The sequence below is a fragment of the Sapajus apella genome, unplaced genomic scaffold (genome assembly GCF_009761245.1).
Source record: "Sapajus apella isolate SASKATOON/1434 unplaced genomic scaffold, GSC_monkey_1.0 scaffold46, whole genome shotgun sequence".
In the NCBI taxonomy this organism is placed as follows: Eukaryota; Metazoa; Chordata; class Mammalia; order Primates; family Cebidae; genus Sapajus; species Sapajus apella.
In genome coordinates, this window is record NW_022436986.1 from 1,984,504 (window position 1) to 2,004,631 (window position 20,128).

Consider the following 20,128-nt stretch of genomic DNA (forward strand, 5'->3'; position numbering starts at 1 on the left):
TTTTTTTTTTTTTTTTTTTTTTTTTTTTTTTTGGTATTTTTGTAGAGATGGGGTTTCACCATGTTGGCCAGGCTGGTCTTGAACTCCTGACCTCAGGTGGTCCGCCCATCTCAGCCTCCCAAAGTGCTGGGAATACAGGCGTAAGCTACCGTGCCTGGCCATACTTTTTCATTTCTTTGCATGTATATGTCTTGTAATTGTTGAAAACTAGACATTTTAAATAATATAATGTGGCAGCTCTGGTAATCAGATTTATCCCCTCTTCAGGATTTGGTATTATTGCTGTTTGTTGTTGTTTAGTGGCTTTTCTGAACCAATTCCGTAAAATTGTTTAGGTCAGTGTTGGGCGGCATTTATGATGGTGGTCCATGAGATTATATAATACCATATTTTTACTGTACCTTTTCTCTGCTCTATTATCGTAGTGATCAGCTAATGCTTGTTAAGATTTCCTTAGATCCTGGCATCAACACGTCTCTCAGTCTTTGTGTGGACTCTGTAAATCTGGGATATGCCTTCAACTTTCAGCCAGGCAGTTGACCACTCTGCCTTAGCTTTCAATTCTATTCTATTTGCATAGACCTCAAGGTCAGCTTACAGTGAGTTCTTAGATCCTTCTAAAGTTTTTTTTGTTTTTTTGTTTTGTTTTAAATTGGAGACGGAGTTTCACTCTTGTTGTTCAGGCTGGAGTGCAATGGCGTAATCTCAGCTTACTGCAACCTTCGCCTCCTGGATTCAAACGATTCTCCTGCCTCAGCCTCCCAAATAGCTGGGATTACAGGCATGTGCCAGCATGCCTGTCTAATTTTATAGTAGCGATGGGGTTTCACCATGTTGATCAGACTGGTCTTGAACTCCTAACCCCAGGTGATCCACCTGCCTTGGCCTCCTAAAGTGCTGGGATTATAGGTATGAGCCACCATGCCAAGCCACTTCTAAAGTCTTTCCTGAGCAAATGCACAGCCCTGGGTATGAGCACATCCTATACATGTACATTGGGCTTGCAGATTCCCTGGTATATTTTGGAGTTTTTGCAGGTCACTGTGGACATTGGGCTTGCAGGTTCCCTGGTATATTTTGGAGTTTTTCCAGGTCACTGTGGACATCTTATTCTCCAATGTTTTCTTTTCAGCCTTTTTGTTAGTCTGTTGTCACCAGCTGTTACCCCCTGCTTTGGCAGCCACAATGTGCGACAATTACCTTTTTTTTTTTTTGAGATAGAGTCTCGCTCTGTCAACCAGGCTGGAGTGTAGTGGGGTGTGATCATGGCTCACAGCAGCCTCGACCTCCTGGGCTCAAGCAGTTTTCTTGCCTCAGCCTCCTGAGTAGCTGGGACTCTAAGTGTGCGCCACCATGCCCAGGTAATTTTTACAAAATTCTTTTGTAGAGACAGGGTCTCTATGTTTTGCCCAGGCCAGTCTCAAATTCCTGGACTCAAGAGATCCACCTGCCTTGGCCTCCCAAAGTGCTGGGATTGCAGGTGTGAGCCACTGCCTGGCACCTCTAAATCTTTTTAACTGAAGCTGCTGGGAAAAGGCTGTTCCCACTGGGCAGGCTCTGAGTAAGGTCAAATAAAGACAGCTTTCATAGTAGGGTCTTCTAGGGAATTACTAGCCAGGGTAAATAATGACAGGCTTCTGAGCATAAAGCTTTGAAGGAGCTCTAACTTGTTCTGCCCCCTCCAGAGGCTCCTAGGTTGCTGGTTTTCATCGTGATTTGGGCTGTGAGTTTCTAAGACTATCACAGAGCTGGAGAAAGGGGAATGGGAATAGGGTAAATTAAAACACCTCAAAGCTCACTGTTTCTACTTAGCTATTTTCTATGAGTAAATGCTGTGATCCTCGGATAATATGCAGAGTTCTGAAAGAACAGAGGTATACTTTGTTTATGGATAGGGAGATTTGAAAGTATAGATTTCAGTTTTTTCCAAAATGAATTTTAAATTAAATGTAATCTCAACTTTTCAGTGGATGTAAAATAACACAAAATGATTCTAAAATGTATGTGGATTTTAACTCGATCAAGACAGTTATAGGTAGGCAAAAAAAAAAAATTAAACTAAAATATAATGTATGTGGAAATACAAAGGGGCAAGAATAACTAAATTATTCCTAAACAATAAGAAGATGGGAGGAAACTGCTCAACCTGATACAAGAACTATTATAAAATTAAAGAAATTAAGATGTGTGGTATCGTTACAGATAAGACAATGAAACCTTTCATACCTTACATTTAGGTTTGTCTCTTTTAAATTGAGAGCTTACCCAACTTATATTTGTTTTAATTATAATTTATTTATTATATATCTGTCAGTTTTTATGTTTCCTGTTTGTCTTTTTCTGTATTTCCCCCTTATTTCTTGTTTTTTTTTTTTTTTTTTATTGTTAATGTTAATTTCCCCCCACATTTTATTGGTTTCTATCCTTTTAATATTTACTCTAAATTTTTAACATATTTAACCAAATGTAAAGTGAATCTGTATCCTTTCTTTTTTTTGCGGGGGGGGTGGGGCGATGGAGTCTTGCTCTGTCGCCCTGGCTAGAGTGCAATGGCACGATCTTGGCCCACCGCAACCTCTGCCTCCCAGCATGAAGCAATTCTCCTGCCTCAGCTTCCCAAGTAGCTGGGATTACAGGCACCTGCAATCATGCCTGGCTCATTTTTGTATTTTTAGTAGAGACGGGGTTTCACCACGGTGACCAGGCTGGTCTTGAACTTCTGACCTCAAGTGATCCGCCTGTTTCAGCCTCTCAAAGTGCTAGGATTACATCTAGTGCCTTTTTAGTTAGTCTGTCTTTTCTCTCTGGCTCCTTATAAGGCCTTCTCTTTGTTTTTGGTGTTCTGCAGTTTCAGTATTAGGGCTACTGCGTTGCATAACTCCAGGGAACACACCATCTGTGTGGTGTCTGTGGATAGTGTCCCCTAGAGTTGTGTAATCTGGTTAGTAGAGATGTGGATTTCTTTTATGTATCCTGTTTATGATTCATCATGCTTCCTATGTATGAGGATTTATATTTTTAGTCAATTTTGGAAAATTTCTTGAATAATTACTGCTTTTTCTTTTTCTTTCCTTTTTTTTTTTTGGAGACAGAGTTTTGCTCTTGTTGCCTAGGCTGGAATGCAGTGGTACAATCTTGGTCTATAGCAACCTCCACCTCCCGGGTTCAACCGATTCTCCTGACTTAGCCTCCTGAGTAGCTGGGAATACAGGCACCAGCCACTATTTTCAGCTAATTTTTGTATTATTAGTAGAGATGGGGTTTCACTGTGTTGGCCAGGCTTGTCTCGAACTCCTGACCTCAGGTAATCCCAAAGTGTTGGGATTACAGGCGTCAGCCAGCATGCCCAGCCTGCTTTTTTTTGTTTGTTTGTTTTAAAAAACAATATTTATATAAATTTATAGGGTACAGTTTTTTTACATGCATAGTGGTCAAGTGAGGGGTTTTAGGGTGTCACCTGAATAACATACATTGTACCCCTTAATTAATTTCTCATCACCCACCCCCTCCCATCTCCTCACCCTTCTAAGTCTACATTTTCTATCATTCCACTCCCTACATCCATGTGTACACCTTTTTTAGCACCCACTTATAAGTGAGAACATGCAACAATTGTCATTCTGTGTCTGGCATATTTCACTTAAAATAACCTCCACTTCCATCCATGTTGCTGCAAATAGGATTTCATTCTTTTCTATGGCTGAATAGTATGTCTCATTTCCTTTATCTGGTCATCCATTGATGGACACTTGGGTTGGTATTGTATCTTTGCTATTGTGAATAGTATTGAGATGAATATTCAAGTGCAGGCATATTTTTGATGTACTGATTTCTTTTCCTTTGGGAAAAGAAGGAGAGGGAATTGCTGCTTTGGCGGTGTCCATATTATCTATCTGGAACTTAGAACAGGCGTAAGTTAGACCCATTTTATTTCATTTCCTGTTTCCTTAAACCGTCTTTCATATATCTTACATCTTTTTCTCTCTTGACTACATTCAGAGTAATTTCAGATTTATGTTTTTATTCAAAAAGTCTCTTTATTTTAATCTGTTATTTGACATGTGCATTGAACTTTTCATTTTATCATGTTTTTAATTCTAGAAGATTTTAGTCTTTTTCAAATCTATTTGAACCGTTTTGGTAGTCTGTTGTTCTTTTCTCATGTTTTTGTTTCACTATTTTAAACATGTGAACATTTATGTTCTGTATTTGATAATTTTAACATCTGAAATCTTTATGCTCATAGTGCTTGTATCTTTTGTAATTTTTTGTATAGGTTTATTTTTCTTTGAACTCCATGGGAATTATTTGAGACTTGAGTTAAGGGTTGAGGGCTTGAGTTGTATTGTACTGAAGCTTTTCTTTCAGATAGGAGTTGTGCTTGCTTCTACCAGGTTTCCTGGGGCACAACCAGCCTAGGACTACTTTAAGTTAAATTTAGGCTTGGGGTTTCTGGGACCTTGCAGGTTGTATTAATTTGGATCCTTAATTTATCTGCAGACTGGCCCTTGGTTACATAAAATTTATTGAAAGAAACTTCATTTTTCTTCTCCTTCAGAACCAAGACCAAGAGAGATACTTTTTCTTGCCTGTTCCCTTTGAAGAACAGATTTATATTTAATTGATCCTTTCATTTTAGTTATAGCCCTTCCTGGCTTTACATGGGAGCTTTGGATCTAACTTACCACCTTGCAGAGGCCCAAGCCTTCTGTGGCTGTAAAAGCACATGCTGTAGGTTATCAGAGATAGAAGATAGATGCCCTTAGGACAACAGAAAGTTTCAACCTTGGTTACATCTTTGGATTCGTTCTTATGTTTTTAGTTTGGCCTTTCAGGATTTTCCTTACTCTCTTGCAAGCTCAACGCTAAATTTAAAAGGATTAAGAAGTATTTTTTATCCAACATTTCTGTTAGAGTAGTTTGTTTTTTCTGCCCTAATTGCTGACTAAACTTTTATTTTTTGGTACATATTAGGGGCAAGCTGCGAGTATCTGGGTCTGGAAAGCATTTCTTAGTGATTGATTTGTGGCTATTCACAATATTGCCTAGGATCTGGGTATGTGTAAATACTCAGCCTGTATCGTGTTGAAAATTACTGTCAATAGAATGTACTAAAGTGATCTACATCTATTTTTTTTTTTTTTTTTTTTTTTTTGAGACAGAGTTTCACTCTTGTTACCCAGGCTGGAGTGCAATGGCGCGATCTCGGCTCACCGCAACCTCCGCCTCCTAGGTTCAGGCAATTCTCCTGCCTCAGCCTCCTGAGTAGCTGGGACTACAGGCACGCGCCACCATGCCCAACTAATTTTTTGTATTTTTAGTAGAGACGGGGTTTCACCATGTTGACCAGGATGGTCTCGATCTCTTGACCTCGTGATCCACCCGCCTCGGCCTCCCAAAGTGCTGGGATTACAGGTTTGAGCCACCGCGCCCGGCCCGTGATCTACATCTATTAAAGAAAACTGTATATTTTCAAATTTCCTAATATTGTCAGTAATATCCTTTGGTAATATTTCATTTTAATAAAATTAGTACAAGGTAGTTTGCAAATGATTAAGGAATGTTGTAAAGAAATTGACTTTTCTTCTTCAGTGTGCTTATCTAGTAACTTTTTTTTTTTTTCCTGTTTACCAAGTATTGGACGGACTCAAATGGTGTGGAATCTAAATCATTAACTCCAGTCTTATGCAGACCATCTGCAAATAAACTAAAGAACAAAGAAAATGTATATACTCCTAAGTCCGCCCTAAAGAATGAAGAGTACATTATGTTTCCTGAGCCAAAGACTCCAGTTAATAAGAACCAGCATAAGAGAGAAATACTTACTACGCCAAATCGTTACACTACACCCTCAAAAGGTATTTGCTAAGTGAATTAAGCAGTAAGAAGTTTCATTTTTCTTACCACATTAAGTAAACATACAGCGGGTCAGAAATGACTAGCATTGCTTTCAGGAATTTTTAGAAGTCAAGCTGCTTTTTTTTTAAAATCATATCATGTTATTTGCATTTGTTGAAATGAAAGCATATTTGTCAATTTTAATTTCTTCTCAAATGATACCAAGTGTTTCCTCTTTTTCACATTTATAGAGTTGAATCATAGCATCTAGGATATCAAAGCTGAAAGGCAAGTTAGAGCTCATTTAATCCAACTCCTTTTTTCACCGCTAAGAAACCTGAAACTCAGGAGTGAAGTGAAGTGATTTACCCAAAGTCATACACCCAGGTTTAGACCCTGGTTACCCATTTACCCCGACTTATGACTCAAGCTGATGCCTCTGTTGAGCCTTTATTCATCTGGATCTCCAGTTCGTGTGTCTGGTCCTGTTCTGCCCTTTGGTATTACTGCCTGTCCTCAGCAGACAGTGCGAATCTGTGATGTCCTTCCAGATATCTGTCTATGTCCAGTTATACAACTTCCTAATTTCCTTTGGTTTCCTTGATGATACTTCACTGTTTTGGTTGCTGGCCTCATCTGGACACATTCTATTTGGTCAGTCTGCCTCTTAGAATACAGTGCCTGAAACTAAACTGAGTTTTCTAGGGTTGGGTCTCACTAGGATAGGGTGGTAAGTGCCATGACAGTAGAGACTGTCTGCCTTGTTTATTGCAGCATGGCATGGTCTGTAGTAGGGGCCGTACCTGTCTGGTACATAGTAGGTGCCTGAAGCCTAGTAAATAATAGGGGCCATATTTATGGAACGAAGGAATAAATTAAAGCCTGAAGGAATTTTATTTACAGTGATCCTGTTTATGTCACTTTAAAAAAAGTTACTTAAACTTTACTAGCCTTTTTTACCCCAGCAGTTGTGACCTTCTCTATTGTTAAGATTCTAACAAACCTAAACTCTGGAGCATTGCCATGTGAACTACTGCAAAACCACATTCTACCATTGAACTTCTAGTTTACTAATGGAGCTCATGGCCAGTTTGAAGGGTTAACTTCTTATCTGTAAAGATATTACTGAAGACCTTTGTCAACTATTTGCTAGAAGTCCCATTTTTATGTTTATGACATTCTCCATTTTATCAACTCAAATAGCAGTTTCCCCCAAAATGTGAGGCCAGTTTTGTGTCCTGATGATGATGATGATGATGGTGTGTGTGTATGTAGTGTGTGTAGTGTGTGTGTGTGATGTTGTGTGTGGGGGGTGGTGCCTGTGGTTGTTATGCGGATTCAGTGAGATAGCCTCTACCAGACAATGGTTGCTGCTATTGCATTCTTTCACAGTGAAGCGATCTCTTTCTCTTCTGTTATTTCTCTTACTGTAAACACAACACCCTTTGTGAATCATAGGATTGGGCAGGGAGATAAAATGGACCTTAGCTCATTCAAGGCTTTTCTTTTCTTGTTTTCTTTTTTTTTTGAGACAGAGTTTCACTCTTGTTACCCAGGCTGGAGTGCAATGGCGCAATCTCGGCTCACCGCAACCTCCGCCTCCCGGGTTCAGGCAATTCTCCTGCCTCAGCCTCCCGAGCAGCTGGGACTACAGGCACGTGCCACCATGCCCAGCTAATTTTTTGTATTTTTAGTAGAGACGGGGTTTCGCCATATTGACCAGGATGGTCTCGATCTCTTGACCTCATGATCCACCCGCCTCGGCCTCCCAAAGTGCTGGGATTACAGGCTTGAGCCACCGCGCCCGGCCTCTTTTCTTGTTTTCTTTTCTTTTTCTTTCTTTCTTTTTTTTTTTTTTTTAAATGTTTTTGAGATGGAGTCTTGCTCTGTCACCTAGGCTGGAGTGCAGTGGCGCGATCTCAGCTCACTGCAACCTCTGCCTCCAGGGTTCAAACAGTCGTCCTGCCTCAGCCTCCCAAGTAGCTGGGATTACAGGCTCCTGCCACTATGCCTGGCTAATTTTCATATTTTTAGTAGAGATGGGGTTTCACCATATTGGTCAGGCTGGTCTCGAACTCCTGACTTCAAGTGATCTGCCTGCCTCAGCCTCCCAAAGTGCTAGATTACAGCTGTGAGCCACCACGCCTGGCCCAGGGCTTTTTTATTAAAAAAAAACTTTAATGCCATCATCCCTTCCATTATTGACATTTCTTAACTTTTTGTGTAACTCTGAAGGTTTTGCAATGTGGGTAGTTTGGAATTTATTTTATAATCTTGAAATATCATCAGTTGACATATGTTGTCACTATGAGAAAGATCGTGTTGGTCAAAGCTATTATTGGTCGTTTTTTTTTAAACACAGGAGCCACTTAAGGAAGTAAGTGGCTAAAGCCATAATTGCTAGCTTCCACTGGCACTTTACATTTTACTTTCTTTTTTTTTCTTTCCTTTCCTTTTTTTTTTTTTGAGGCAGAGTTTTGCTTTTGTTGCCCAGGCTGGATTGCAGTGGCATGATCTTGGCTCACTGCAACCTCTGCCTCCTGGGTTCAAGCGATTCTCCTGCCTCAGCTGGGATTACAGGCGTGTACCACCATGCCCGGCTAAATTTTTGTATTTTTAGTAGAGATGGGGTTTCAACATGTTGGCCAGGGTGGGTCTTGAACTCTTGACCTCAGGCGATCCGCCTGCCTTGGCCTCCCAAAGTTCTGGGATTACAGGGGTGAGCCACTGTGCCTGGCCCTGCATTTTACTTTCATTGTCAGTTATTTTTGACGTAAGTATTAATTTAATTTTTGTCACTCGTGTACGATGCAGGCATTGGCAGTTTGCCGAAGGGCAGTTCTGTATGGTGGTAGATACTGTCTGTATGCAAAGATGAAAACTGTTTTTATAGATGTTTCTGATTGCTCTTATTTTCTTATTCTTGTGGAAAGTGAGAATATAGCCAAATAGTCATAAATAAAACTAAGCTCCTAATCTCTTTTTAAAATATTGATGTTATATCTTTGTTACTATAATGTGAATATTATCTCTAAAGGGTAAAACTTTTAGATCATGAGCTAATCAGTGTAACCAGATTTGTTAATGCAAATTTGTCACAAACTATCTGGAAATGGAAATACCCTACTTAGAATGAAACACAAAATTCTGGAACAGAGAATATAAAAAATAATCAAAGCTTACATCTCTTTTTTTTTGAGATGGAGTCTTGCCCTGTCGCCCAGGCTAGAGTGCAATGGCGTGATCTCGGTTCACTGCAACCTCTGCCTCCTGGGTAAAAGGGATTCTCTTGCCTCAACCTCCAGAGTAGTTGGGATTACAGGTGCGCGCCACCATGCCTGGCTAAGTTTTTGTATCTTTAGTAGACATGGGGTTTCACCATGTTGGCCAAGCTGGTCTTGAACTCCTGACCTTGTGATCCACCCGCCTCAGCCTCCCAAAGTGTAGGGATTACAGGTGTGAGCCACCACACCCAGCCAAAGCTTACATCTCTTTAATAACTTATGTCAAGCTTTCACAGGGTCAAAGCTATTATTGGTCGTTGTTGTTTTTTAAACACAGGAGCCACTTAAGGAAGTAAGTGGCTAATGCCATAATTGCTAGCTTCCATTGGCACTTTACATTTTACTTTCTTTTTTTTCCTGTTCTTTTTGCCTAACAAAAGTTGAATTGGGCTATGAATTGCATTAACACTTTTTAATACTAGATCAATTAAAAGTATAAATTGGGCCCTTATAAAAATACAGATTGACTTTTATTTATAGAAAAAAGAATCAGTAGCTATGAGATTTGTATTTATGTGATCTATTTAGGTTTATCATATGATGTTTATAATAAAATTAAAAACATGGTCTCAATTTGCAGTGAAGAAAAATAAGAGCCACACATACAAGGCAAAATGATTTTGTTTTTATTATAAATCACAGGGAAACATTTCTTGAAAGAATTAGAGCCTTTGACATTACAGGTCAAGTGATTATATTTCTGAGTCAATGAATAGTTTGATGCATACATTATTATTAATAATAGAAATTTCAAAACCATAGTATGTGCTACATATGGATTTTGTTTGTTCTGTTTCTAATAGCTAGAGACCAGTGCCTGAAAGAAACTCCAATTAAAACGCCAGTAAATTCAGCAGGAACAGACAAATTAATGGCAGGTGTCATTAGCCCTGAGAGGCGGTAAGTGTTCAGTTTTTTTTAGACTCTAATCTTTAGTATATGTAACAAGGTTTAAAAAAATATAGTAATAGACCTGATTAAGGTAAATCATCACATAGATTCTGTTGGAGAGTAGGAATATCTGTCTATATGTTGATGACCTGTGGCCATTCCTGGACCTGTAGCCACTGCCTTTCTTATGGGGTAGAATTGTGAAACTGATCAGCAGTCGAATGGCATCTTAAGTATGGCAGGCTGGGAGGACAGTGGCTCTCACCCCAGCCAAGTGGCTTCCTTTCTGAGGCCCATCTTACCCCTCTCTTCTGCCAGTAAAGTGTAGATATCCTCTAACAGATAGTAGTCCTCCCAAATCATAAAGTTACTCACTGGTGTTTCAAACCCCCTTTCAAGGGATTGAAAGCGATTTGGGAGGACTACCAGTGTTCCCTGAGTTGGAGTTTTGCTCTTGTTGCCCAGGCTATAGTGCAATGGCGCAATCTCAGCACACTCCAACCTCTGCCTCCTGGGCTCAAGAGATTCTTCTGCCTCAGCCTCCTGAGTAGCTTGGGATTACAGGCATGCACCACTACGCCCGGCTAATTTTGTATTTTTAGTAAAGACGGGGTTTTTCCATGTTGGTGAGGCTGGTCTTGAACTCCCAACTTCAGGTGATCCACCCACCTCAGCCATCCAAAGTGCTGGGATCACAGGCGTGAGCCACCACACCCAGCCCTATAGCAATTTCTTAAAAGCATTATCTATTTTAAAGAGAGTTTAGAGAATTAGAATGTGAACAGGGTATTAGATGTTACTATGGAACTATTACTAATTTATTGATGTGATAATGGTATTGTCTTTATGGAAGACAACGTCCTTATTCATTAGAGATGTATACTGAAGTGTTTTAGAGTAAAGTGTCATGATATCTTCAGATGAGTTACTTTCAGATGGCTTAGCAAATAAGTAAATTTCATGTACTATATACATTAAATTTATATAACGTATACAGATTTTTTGTACTATATATATAGTACATTAAATTTATATATGTATAAGTAAATTTAATGTGCTATATACATTAAATGTATATATGTATACAGATTTTTAAAAAATTTGTTAATAGATCTGATTAAGGTAAATCATCACATAGATTCTTTTGGAGAGTAAGAATATATATATATACATATAAATATAAATTTAATGTGTGTAGTACATTAAATTTACTTATTTGCTAATAAGAGAACCTGGAGGTGAAGGTTGCAGTGAGCTGAGATTGCGCCACTGCACTGTATGTAGATATATACATTGATGAATATATATCAGAATATATATCTATATACATATACACATATACATGTATACATTAATGTATTATCTGTATACATACAGAAAGCAAATGTGGCAAAATATGAACAGTTGTTGAATCTAGGAGGATATATTGGTATTCATTGTACCCTTCTTTGAACTTTTCTATATATATGACAGTTTTTAAAAAGGAAGGGGCTAAACAGTTTTGCTGAGTGCTAGTTGCATGGGGGAAGGGTGACAGCTCCTGTCCAGTGGGAGATGGCTTTGGTGCTCCCTGAGGAGGAGTGAGGTGATCTGGCCCTGGCATACCTGAGTGAGGCACCCTAATGTGTGTGAAGGGACAGAAGTCCGCCCTTGCGGGCCCCACAGGCCAGAGGCCCAGCTCTACTTGTACCTTGTTTTATGTTTTGTTTCAGGTGCCGTTCAGTGGAACTGGATCTCAACCAAGCACATATGGAAGAGACTCCAAAAAGAAAGGGAACCAAAGTGTTTGGGAGCCTTGAAAGGGGGTTGGATAAGGTTATCACTGTGCTCACCAGGAGCAAAAGGAAGGGCTGTGTCAGAGACGGGCCCAGAAGACTAAAGGTAAGCAGGCTGGAATTCTTTCATAGAGATTTCAGAAGCTGACTGCTAGTGGACTGCTTTTTTTAAAAGGTACTGAATGAATCGATTAGTATTTTTTATTTGAGTATTCACTTAGTTAATTATATGTTTTTTGAGCAGCTAAAATCTGCATGTTACTGTGCAGTGGGTAAATAGAGTCAATACCTTCAGGGAGCAAAGAGCTATCATTCAAATATTCAAGAGCAAGTGGAGGGATTAGCACAGGGGCAGCATGGAGGTGAGGAAGCAGGGGACACAGATGGAGAGCTGAGAGCTGCCTTGAGGAGGGGGACTTGAGCTTAGTTGTGTCCCTGGTTCATGGATACTTTGTAGGCCCTCATGAAATATTTAAATGCATAGGAAGATAATTGGAACTTGGAGTCTGGCGTGTGTCAGGAAAATAGTGAGTGATAAGCTAGGAAGGTAGACTGGAAGGGCATCAAGACCTGGCTAAGAAGGTCTTATTTAATATACCCAGTATGCTTTAAAAGGGTTAATGTGTCACTGGTGTGGACAATGTATTTCGTTAAGGAAGGAAAAGAAAAATATAAGCTATTAGCAGATATAAAGTACTTATTCTCTTGGATTCTCTCTGAGCATTCATTCAAATCTCTAATGAATACATTTTTATTTGGTGGAAGAGGAGGAATTTAGAGGTAAATGGATGAATGAGACACAGCCTATGTCCTTGAGGAACTCTTAGGCTGGCTGTGCAAACAGGCTGGGATCTTGTTCTGACACACTGGACTCAGTGCTGTAGTAAAAACACGTTCCAAGAGGTGTGGGCCCAGAGCTGTGGGGAGAAGATGGTAGTGTGCCCATCATTTGGGGACTGGGTCGTGCTTAGTTTTTGTGCTGAGACTCTCATAATGAGCAAATCTGGGTGGTTTGGGGGAAGGAAAATCCTAAGCTATTGGGCAGAGGGTGTTTCAGAGGAGAATGTTCCCAGGTCTCATTTGTGTTCTCTCTTAAAGTGGAAGAAGATAGAACTTATTCACTAGCATTCATTGCCTTTAACTTGTGTAGTGTACTGAGAAGTTTACATTACATATGGCTGTTTATTAGGCATATTTTATCCTTTTGTTCTGAAATTTTTCTGGTTGGAGATAGTTAAGTATTTCAAGCACTGATATTGGCATTTTAAAAAACCGATAGTACCGTTGCACTGAAAAATGTTAAATAAAATTAAGGAAACTAGTTCAACCACACACACACACCACATGCACACACACACACACTCTCTCTCTATTGAGAAGCTAAGCAGTTACCAAATACTAATGGATAATGTACTAAAAATGGTCACTTATGTAAATATTTTGGAACCTGAATGCATTTTTCAGTAGAAACTACTGTGGTGTTAGTTGGCTTTCTAGGTACTTCCCCAATACTTCCAGAATGTAGGAGAAAAACCACAAGACTGGGAATGAGAAGACCTGGGTTCTGGCTCCAGCTTTGTACTGTATAGCTTTGATAAGTCATTTTATTCCTGATCTCCTCAATTTCTTCATTTGTAAAATCTGGAAATAATGCCTCCCCTGACAGCCTCACAGGGCTGAGATGTAGAAATAAGACTCTACATACGGGGTGCTTTATGGCATATTAAATACTTCATTAGTATAAAGTGATGTTTCCAGTGTCAAAGATTATTATCAGTGTTGAGCATTTTACCCCCATATATACACCCATGGTCCTTATCAGCACAGTCCTAAGATTGAAAAATTTATCTAACTTTGGATCTTTAACCCTTTTTAATGCTTTTAAGTTTTTGCAGAACTGAAGGGCTTTCTTTGGGAAATTAACTTTGTTTCACCAACTCTGCATACTTTATTAAAAACTATAAATTTACCAGAAGAGTTGCAAGGATAGTAGAAAGAATACCTTTTTTAAGATAGGAAATTAACGCCTGTAGTCCCATCACTTTGGGAGGCCGAGGCAGGTGGATCACCTGAGGTCGGGAGTGCGAGACCAACCTGGCCAACATGGAGAAACCCTGTCTCCAGTAAAAAATACAAAATTAGTCAGGCGTGGTTGGCCGATGCCCATATTCCCGGCTACTTAGGAGACTGAGACAGGAGAATCGCTTTAACCCAGGAGGCAGAGGTTTGGTGAGCCGAGATCGCGCCATTGCACTCCAGCCTGGACAACAAGAGTGAAACTCCATCTCAAAAAAAAAGATAGCAAATTGTATGTATTCATGTCCTCTTTTAGGAAGCAGTCTATAAAAATCCGAAATTTAAGTAAAGTAGGATTAAGTCTTTATTTTACCAAAGCAGTAATTTATGTTGTGATTTGAAAGTATTCAGTTTATTATTAATATCATCTTGACAGAGCCAGTTTAGTTTAGTGAAAAGAGCCCTGGATCAGGAACCAAGTAACAGAGGATTGCTTCGTTAACACTCAGTTTCACGATGTTTGCTATATGGGAGATTGTGTACACTGTTATTTATCTGGTGTTTTCTTTATATTGACTCGTCTTTGGCACATAGATTTATAGAGATATAACTGACATATAATAAACTGCACATATTTTATTTGTTAATTTTTTGAGACAGAATCTTGCACAGGCTGCGGTGCAATGGCGTGATCGTAGCTCACTGCAGCCTCGACCTCCTGGGCGCAAGCTATCCACCTGCCTCAGCCTCCTGAGTAGATGGGACGTGTGCCACCACGCCTAGCTAATTCTTAATTTTTTGCCGAGACAAGGTCTCACTATGTTACCCAGACTGGTCTTGAACACCTGAGCTCAAGTAATCCTCTTGCCTTAGCTTCCCAAAGTGCTGGGATTACAGTCATGAGCCACCATACCTGAATAATGGTGAATATTTTAAAGTACGATTAATATGCTTTGGCATTATGTATACCACCTGTGAAACCATTACCACAATCATGATAATTTTTTAAAACTCAAATTTATTTAAAAGGAAACTATATATCATTAGGGTTTTTTGTTGTTGTTGTTAATTGTGTTTTTCTAAATCATATGGGAACAAATACATATTTAAAAATATTTATCCATGTGCCACCCAGAATCACCTTGTCTGTCTTGTATATCTTTTTTTTTTTTTTTTTTTTTTTTGGGACGGAGTTTCGCTCTTGTTACCCAGGCTGGAGTGCAATGGCGCGATCTCGGCTCACCGCAACCTCCGCCTCCTGGGTTCAGGCAATTCTCCTGCCCCAGCCCCCTGAGTAGCTGGGATTACAGGCACACGCCACCATGCCCAGCTAATTTTTTGTATTTTTAGTAGAGACGGGGTTTCACCATGTTGACCAGGATGGTCTCGATCTCTTGACCTCGTGATCCACCCGCCTCGGCCTCCCAAAGTGCTGGGATTACAGGCTTGAGCCACCGCGCCCGGCCTCTTGTATATCTTATATCACACTATGAAAAGCAGTACCTTAAGAAATTTATGGCCGGGCGCGGTGGCTCACACCTGTAATCCCAGCACTTTGGGAGGCCGAGGTGTGTGGATACCTGAGGTCAGGAGTTCCAGACCAGCCTGGCCATCATGGTGAAACCCCATCTTAAAAAAATAAAAATAAAATAAAAAAGAAATTTATTCTCTTCTTTGGGCCTGGGTTCTTATTTTGAAAAGTAAGATAGTTGGAATACTTTTCTACCCCAGCATTTTATTAATACAAAGAACTCAAACCTGAAAGACATAGAAACTATGGTTTTGTTTGACAGTGAAGATACTTACTAGGAAGGGAGGGATTTTTATGTGTCCAGGACCCACTAAAACAGTGTCTAGTACATAGTAAACTTTCAAAAAATAGTTGTTGAATGAATGAGTGATAAATACCAATTAAGAATGAAATTATCTCTGAGGATTATGCTGCCAGTCAATGAGAAAAAAATAATATGACATTACTTTTTTTAAAGGAATACCTGTTACATTTATTTCCTCTTAGAACTGTCATAAAATCAGCCCCTGGAATTCTGTAATAGTCTTTAAATAATTTTGAACAAATTAAGGAAACATATCCAACTACGTACAAAGCAAACTTTGTATGGTGTTTGTTTATCTTGCTGTGGTGTACATTTCAGGACTGTTAATGTCTCTTCCATAGTGTGGGAAGGGGAAAACAGGCAAAGCTCAAACAGATAGATGGATGCTCTTTAATCTTTATTTTTTTAAAAGGATTGGTGGGAGAGGAAGATGAAAGTATGAAAAGAGAGCTATGGGTGTGGTTACTAATAACCATCATCTCTCCAAGCTTTCCCAGTGTGCCATTAACTCACTAAGAGTTGGCTGTAAATTCCTCTGATATTTTTCTGGAAATAGTTCCATTTGAAAAGATACTATATTGAGGAGTTTTGGAATTCTTGATGTGGCGTGATTGTCTTTGTCTTTTGTTGATGTTAAAATTTACTTCTCATCTCTTCTTTTTCTTTTTTAAGCTTCACTATAATGTGACTACAACCAGATTAGTGAATCCAGATCAACTCTTGAATGAGATAATGTCTATTCTTCCAAAGAAGCATGTTGACTTTGTACAAAAGGGGTGAGAAGCACATTTACAAGCTGTTGCATTTATTAGTTTCTTTTGGACTTTGAGAAAATAGGGTTTGATTGGGCGTGGTGGCTCACGCCTGTAATCTCAGCACTTTGGGAGGCTGAAGTGGGCAGATCATTTGAGGCCAGGAGTTCAAGATCAGCCTGGTCAATATGGAGAAACCTCGTCTCTACTGAAAATACAAACAATTAGCTGGGCATGGTGGCACATGCCGGTAGTCCCAGCTGCTTGGAAGGCTGAGGCATGAGAATCACTTGAACCCGGGAGGTGGAGGCGGCAATGAGCTGAGATCACACCACAGCACTCCAGTGTGGGCAACAGAACTAGACTCTGTCTCAAAAATACCAAAGAGAAAATGGGAATTGATCTCCCCACCCCCGTGCTTTAGAAAAAATGTATTTCTCCCACCTCATTCCCAAAAGCTTTTAAGGTAGTGTCATTGCTTATAATTTATTCTCTTTTGTTTGGTTCAAGCAATAAAAGTTTTAGAAGCACAGACATTGTCCCACTTTCAAAGTTAGACTTTTTGTTGTTGTTGTTGTTGAAGTCTCGCTGTGCTTCCCAGGCTGGAGTGCAGTGGCATGATCTCAGCTCATTGCAACCTTCGACTCCCGAGGAGCTAGGATTGCAGGCGTGTGCCACCACTCTTGGCTAATTTTTGCATTTTTTTTAGTAGAGACGGGGTTTCACCATGTTGGTCAGGCTGGTCTTGAACTCCTGACCTCATGATCCACCCACTTGTCCTCCCAAAGTGCTAGGATTACAGGCGTGAGCCACTGTGCCCGGCCCAAACTTAGACTTTTTATTTCAAAATAGGAAAATTCAAAATTCTTTTTTTTTTTTCCCCCGTTTATTTTATTGCATTTTAGGTTTTGGGGTACATGTGAAGAATATGCAAGATTGTTTCATCAAAATTCTTCTGGATTTCTTTTAGAGCCTCTATTTTCCTTTGATTTTCTGCTTTACAATAATGTTTATAAATTATAATAGAAATTTGTGAGACATTTCAAACAAATCAGGGATTTATATAGAATCCTTCTCTTCATGACTGGCTGTTTTACAGGGCTGGGTTTTCAGTGCTTTAGGAAGTTTTTTCACCTTAACTGTCTCCTGCTGTTGAAGGAGCTGCCATCAAAGGTGCCTTGTTATGATCTCCAGGTTTCAATAGCCAGGCCTCTTCTGGTTACCCAAGGTGTCCATATTTCTAAGCATTTCTATTCAATTATTTCTCTTTAAAATTTCTTAATTAAGGCAGCCAGTAGAGACACACATGGATTTAAACATGTAATAGAACAGGTCAATATGGAGTGAAATTTTAAGAAACAAGCTTGTGCAGATATAATTTTACTTTCTACTTATCTGTAAATGTTGGCAAGCATTCCTTCTATGAACCCTGGCATTCCTCTTGGGCTTCATTAGAACACATCTCTCTCACTCTGATCTCTTCATGCCTGGGCTTACGATAGCCATATCTCTGTCACAGGCCTCTCAGTGATCTGTTATCTTCCATGTGGCTAAATTGTTCTATGCTTCATCTTCCTGTCAAGAATCTTCACTACAGGGTGCTCCTTTTGGCATTTCTGATGTTGACTGCTTATTTTTGCGAGATCAAGCCTCTTTCCCAAAACACATGACTAAGTAAGAAAAAGAATATTTTGGTATGTAACAGTATGAAACAGAAGAAAGTACATAGCAGAAACAATGTAACTTCTCCACACATCTGTGGAACAGCACCCAATCAGGAAACCTTAAGTATTTAGGGAATTGAAAGTTAAAATCAGTCCTATTTATTGAAGATTAGTAAGACAAATAAAACCCTAAAATAGAATGTAAATGAATTAAAAATTATTTACAGGAATTAAATTTATGCAACTTTTCAAGATCTTACGTATGTCTTAAGATGAGTTTCAGGCTTCATTTTGACTGGGCCTTTCCATTCTCCGAGTGGATAATGGGACAGTTCTAGCTATAAATGCCATACATTTCAGTTATGGGAACATACCATCTCATAACCTCTTGTTACTAATTAGAAAAACCTCAAAAACACACGTGCCTTTCTAACAGGTTAGTGGCTTCAGCTTTATTTATATGATAGAAGTTTCTGACAAGTCTCACACACACGATATATTATTTATCTTTCTTACACTTTCCTCTGTAGTGAATGTTGTAGAAATGCCCGGTGCTCACAGATTACACCGTTGAAAGGGTTGTATAAAGAACGCCAGATTTTTTGAGCATGAATGGCATGTATAGGTATGAAAGAGTGGCTTTTCTCTGGAGCAAGGGAGAATTCTAATAAAGCCTTTTCATGCTTATTCTTAGGATCCTAGTTCAGCTTCTGGTAAAACACCAGTCATACTCTTACTAAAGCATAGCTAGGTCATTTGGAAACTGTAAACAGTAATATATTGCTTAATATGAAATAGTGGTTCATTTCCTCCACGGCCTCCTAAAGGCTTAGAAAACTCTTAACGCAGAATATGGTTCTGCCACTAACTAGCTTCTTATCTTGTTTTTCACAGCTATACACTGAAGTGTCAAACACAGTCAGATTTTGGCAAAGTGACGATGCAGTTTGAACTAGAAGTATGCCAGCTTCAAAAACCTGATGTGGTGGGCATCAGGAGGCAGCGGCTTAAGGGCGATGCCTGGGTTTACAAGAGATTAGTGGAAGACATCCTATCTAGCTGCAAAGTATAACTGATGGATGCCTCCATCCTGCCGGATGAGTGTGGGTGTGACACAGTCTACATAAAGACTGTTATGATCTCTTTGATTTTAAAGTTCGTTGGAACTACCAACTTGTTTCTAAAAGAGCTATCTTAAGACCAGTATCTTTTTGTTTTTAGACAAAAGATATTATTTGTGGATGAATCTAAGGCAAGTCCATCTGTCATTATCTGTTACTGTCTTTTTTAATCATGTGGTTTTATATATTAATAACTGTTGACTTTCCTAGGTTCACTTTCATATGTGAATGTAAGCTCTTAACTATGTCTCTTTTTAATGTATAATTTCTTTCTGAAATAAAACCATTTGTGAATTTAGCAGTCTTTTCTTCTTTGTATTTGATTTTGATCCAAATAAAACCTCAAATGGCTCCCTGACTATTAAGTAGAGACTATTTGGAATATGTTTTATCTGTTATCAAATATGCCTTGGGCAGAAAAAACAGATAAGAATTCATTTGCATAATTTTTTCCTGTCTCTGATTTAAGTAGGATTTATTGAGATCGTTAAGTAAGTCACAGCTGTGGTTACCAGAGTTAAACAACACATTTAATATGTTGAATAAAAGAATATCATCTTCAGTAAGTATGTTCGTTCAACAAATGATAAGTATCCGAACTATGAACCCCCCCTGAAATGTTACTTTATGGTAATTTCCTTAATTCTCAATGTTGGCCCCAAATTTTTATTTTTATTTCATTTTATTGGTCTCCAGAGGCTAGAACTCAAGTTATATTTGTATGGATTTCACCAATTAAACTAGTTGGAGGAAAAATAGCACTCCTTCTGGTCAGTAGTGAAGGGAATGTTTTATCATTCATTTATTCAATAAATGTTTACTAAGTGCTCACAAGCATTAGGTCCTGGGACTGAAGCTGCTACTCTCTAGTAACCCCAAGAAGTTCAGAATATATTCACAGGATCAGATGATATTTGTAGCATTTGTTGCCTAGGCTGATCTCAAACTCTTG

The 20,128-nt window shown here is 39.1% G+C and overlaps 1 protein-coding gene across 4 annotated transcripts in view; it reads left to right on the forward strand.

Annotated features, from left to right (window-relative positions):
• The window catches only part of MELK (maternal embryonic leucine zipper kinase), a 97,526-nt gene extending 78,052 nt beyond the window's left edge, over positions 1-19,474 (forward strand). For all 4 annotated transcript variants that reach the window (XM_032240079.1, XM_032240080.1, XM_032240078.1 and 1 more), the window contains 5 exons: positions 5,627-5,858; positions 9,926-10,022; positions 11,726-11,894; positions 16,312-16,415; positions 18,950-19,474. In XM_032240079.1, the coding sequence (XP_032095970.1) occupies positions 5,627-5,858; positions 9,926-10,022; positions 11,726-11,894; positions 16,312-16,415; positions 18,950-19,127 (780 nt within the window). In that variant the 3' untranslated portion in view covers positions 19,128-19,474. The remainder of the gene's footprint in view (positions 1-5,626; positions 5,859-9,925; positions 10,023-11,725; positions 11,895-16,311; positions 16,416-18,949) is intronic.
• Positions 19,475-20,128: the final 654 nt, after the last annotated feature.